The sequence below is a fragment of the Olea europaea genome, unplaced genomic scaffold (genome assembly GCF_002742605.1).
Source record: "Olea europaea var. sylvestris unplaced genomic scaffold, O_europaea_v1 scaffold1839, whole genome shotgun sequence".
In the NCBI taxonomy this organism is placed as follows: domain Eukaryota; kingdom Viridiplantae; phylum Streptophyta; class Magnoliopsida; order Lamiales; family Oleaceae; genus Olea; species Olea europaea.
The window spans coordinates 211,924-215,854 of record NW_019236161.1 but is presented as its reverse complement, the minus strand read 5'-3'; the positions used below and the strand labels follow the sequence as shown (position 1 = coordinate 215,854).

Below are 3,931 nucleotides of genomic sequence, written 5' to 3'. Positions count from 1 at the left end.
ATATCGATAAAAGTTGACTGACTTAACTATCGGAGTGCTTGCGGCCGCCTCCCCAAGGCCGAAGAAAGCCATGTGCTACTAACAATTTGTCCAAATGTGTAGGAGCTTTACGTGTGGACACGAGTAGAGTTAACATCTGTTGACCACGTCAGCAGTCAAAAACCCAGGTCAACTGCGATGGTAAAGCATAAGAGAAAGCATTTGACTATGGTTTTCTCTTCTAAACCTGTCGTGTAACAAAAAGCCTAATCAAGCCCAATGGTCACCTCTCATACATTAATATAAAATCCCCAAAATGCCTCATAAATACTACAGAATTATCTTAACATTATTCCTAACCACATAGCTAAAATATGAAAACTCTTAACATAAGACTTGTTTCAGGTTATAAATTTATAATCACATAAATGAGGAGCATCCGTTCCTCCCAATTTGTAAACTTGCAGGGGATAAACTTCTTGCTTGCACTGCAAAGGTAGTGCACTAGGAACCATAAAACAAAATTTTATATTATTTTCAGAATTTGTTCCAAATCAAGCACCTATTATGGACCATAAAGAGAGAGGCCTTGTTTTACCTCATAGCTAGCTGTGTGCAAGATCTAATTAAATATGTAATACTTTAGTGTTATATACAATTTACTAATAAAAATATTAAACAACTTGTGCCTTTTGGTCAGGAATGGTAGTTTCAGAGAAACCTAGAACAAGTTATAATGATACTTCCAAACACAAACTTATAGACCAAAATTTGGTAGATATGAGCACATCAGAGGATCATTTCTACTTTGGCTCAGTTAGAGACAGCATTCCAGCTCTCTCTTCCCACTGTTTTCAGCTCAAACTTGTTTGATTCTCCCTCACTCCTCACAAGTACATATTTTCTTGTAAGATATGTACACAGATATTGTGCATATATCATATTTTAAGAGAATCTACAATTTACCCTAAATTATAAACTTAATAAGAATTCCTTGTGAAGAGTCAGGAAGTTGAATACTCTAGTTAGCTCAACCAACTTCCATAACTACTTACATCATTTCCTATGTAGATTCAACTGGACACACTGCAAATCTTATGAGAATGAAAGTAATTGTTTCCTATATCCACAAGCACAAAAGCTTGCAGAAATTAATTCGCAAGATGATACAATTTATAATACATATAAAGAATATTGAGACTATTAGTTGGGATAAGTGTTTTACTTCACTGCTTGTTCTGTAAAATGCTTTCCTGGTTGCCTCTGCCGAAGTGTGTGCAGGTCACCTCCTGGGCAGAACTCCATAACCAAACATGAGAACTTTTCTGTCTCAAAATGGGTATATAAAGTTGGAAGGAAGGGGTGATCCAGGGACTGCAGTATTTCTCTTTCTGTCTGAGCACGCAAAAGTTTCTTACGACTTGCTAGTGATGCTTTATCCATGACCTTCATGGCAAAATAGCACTTTGTTCCACATAATTCTGAAAGATAGACGCTTCCAATATCGCCACAGCCCAACTTCTTCAACAATCTGAAATGCCTCAAATCTAATGCGCCATCCTTTGATCGTACCACTTGTATGGCTTCCCATCTCATATCATTTGCTTTATGAGGTTTGTTGATGCTGCTACTCAGGCTGCTACAAGTACTTTCGTCACTTATATCAGTACTTGTGCTACCCCTACACAAACTGCTCTTTCCACTCTCAACAAAATCAAGCCGATCACTGATTTTGGCACTTCCACTTGTTTTTGCAAGGCTGCTAGCTCCATCGCTCACTTTAGCAGATGCTGAGCTATCCTTGACAATTGTGTGACCTGATGTTTTCTTTTCCTGATCAGGCTTCTTCTCAAGTGTCTGTAATTGTTTAGAATTACCCAACCGTAAGCTAGAATCCAGTTTATCAGCCACAGAACTGACCAACTCCCTTTGCTGATGATTATGTAACTTCTTTTCCCCTGCTGCTGCTATTGTAATTTTCTTTAAAACAACAGGTTCAACATTTTTAGATGATTCTCTCACGATAGTCTCGGATTTTCCAGTCTTAGAAATAGGCAAGGGTGAAGCCTTGCGAGCATTTCCCCCTAAGACTTGGGTTCCATGTATTTTGCTCTGCTTATCAGAGGAAATCTTGATGCTAGATTCTGAAGCCATTGGAATAAATACAGACTCCTTAAATTAGTCGTATCAAACACACCCATTACTCATTGCCCAGCTTCAGTATTTGACACTTGCTGGCATCAAAATCGAACATTATTGTCTCCAATCCCATCTACAGCTCAGGCGACTACCAGGATAATGCAGATAAACTACAGAAACAGAAGAAATATCAAGTTTAGGTTTTGGAAGAGCTTATCAAAGCAAGAGAGAAATTAATAAAAGGGTTAAAAAATGATCTATACAACCTCTACCAAATCCAAAACCTAGATCATAAATCTAGCAAAAATCTTTAATTGGGTGATAAAAAGATCTTCAATATGTAAACAAAAACAAATTCTCCTTTCGTTTTTCTTTTCTGATTAAAATAAAACACAATAAACATAGAGATGTGAGCGCTGATTAACAAGTAAACACAGAATAGAAATCAAAGAAAAACAATTTCTATAACCTATCCAACATGAACAAAAAACACTTTTGTTTACCTCAAGATGCAATCTTTTTTTAGCCAAAAGCCTAACTTAAAAAAAAAAAAAAAAATGCCTCAAATCACCATCAAAATGCACAAAAAAATAGACTCAATTAACTCATAGAACATAATGCACTTCCTCAATTTACCCTACAGAGCAAAAACTTTCCAAATAGCAAAAGATGAGCACAATTTAGCAGACAAATGAATGGGGAAAATATTGGGCCCATAAAAAGCACGCAGATCTTGAGCAAAGACCACGACTTTTCTGTAAAAAAAACCCTACCACCAGGGATCCAGAAAACCCCACACGAAGAGACGGATTGCTAAAAAAACAAAGCAGATATGGAGAAGCAAAACCCAACTAGCAAATCACTGGACCAGTTCAAAAGTAAGGCAAAAAAAACCGCCCATAGCTAAAAGAGAGTACCTGAAGTCACAAAGATCGGAACTTTAGGGTTTCCATTTTTCTTGCTTTAGCAAATGAGGAAAAAAATGAGAAAAGAGAGCACTCAAAACTGTAGAGAGAGAAAAAGAAGAGCAACACCCCCACTTCCTCCTAAAATGTGTGGATTGAATGAGAGAGAAAAGGTCTTGAGATTGTTGAAAGGGAGAAGTGGGTGGGTAACTGTGGCCTGTGGGTATACCGATACCAGTGTATTCTCTCTCTTGTAGTGTGAAAGAAAAATGTTTCTTAGGGGTCGCCCAACTTACAAGTTTGTTTCGTAGTGATCACCTAATTTTGATTTACTTCAACATGATCATTCCATCTATAACTATGATCAAAGCTTACCAAATTCCATGTGGCTGACAAATTGCATGATCTAACATGACGTTAACTCATTAGTTTTGTCATGAACGAGTAAATTGATAACATTGTTATCATTGATCAATTCCATTTTCGATTTGTTATCAAAGTAATTGTTAAATTATCTTTTGTTTGATCTTTATAATTTTCAAAAAATATTTTTCTTTTTTTTTTTTTTTTAATCACTCATTCTTCAATAAAATAATATTACACGTAAATTCAAAATTTTTCCTTATTTTTTAAATCATACATTCTCCATCAATCTACTATCCTAAAATACATTTTTTTTAGTAAAAATGGAGCTCAAACATACTCTTAGTGGCAAGACATTCAATCAGTTACCGACTAACTAATTGCGATAACAATAAAATCCATTAAACATGATATTCGTGAGCCTTGCCCCATAATCAAGGTACTCGAGGTGAAGATTGTTGCCCTCGATATAGGTATGGAAACATGGTTCATGCCCCATTATTCGTTTCGTTTAAAGTCTATTTCAAGAACTAAGTTTATACACA

General features: G+C 36.0%; 1 protein-coding gene across 1 annotated transcript; it reads right to left on the bottom strand.

Annotated features, from left to right (window-relative positions):
* Nucleotides 1-8: 8 nt before the first annotated feature.
* Nucleotides 9-3,259, bottom strand: LOC111378626 (serine/threonine-protein kinase D6PKL2-like). The gene is made up of 2 exons (XM_023001860.1): nucleotides 3,036-3,259; nucleotides 9-2,288 (listed from the first exon to the last, which is right to left on the bottom strand). The coding sequence occupies exon 2, from the start codon at nucleotides 2,131-2,133 to the stop codon at nucleotides 1,201-1,203; it is 933 nt and encodes a 310-aa protein (XP_022857628.1). The 5' UTR covers nucleotides 2,134-2,288; nucleotides 3,036-3,259; the 3' UTR covers nucleotides 9-1,200.
* Between the last annotated feature and the right edge of the window lie 672 nt (nucleotides 3,260-3,931).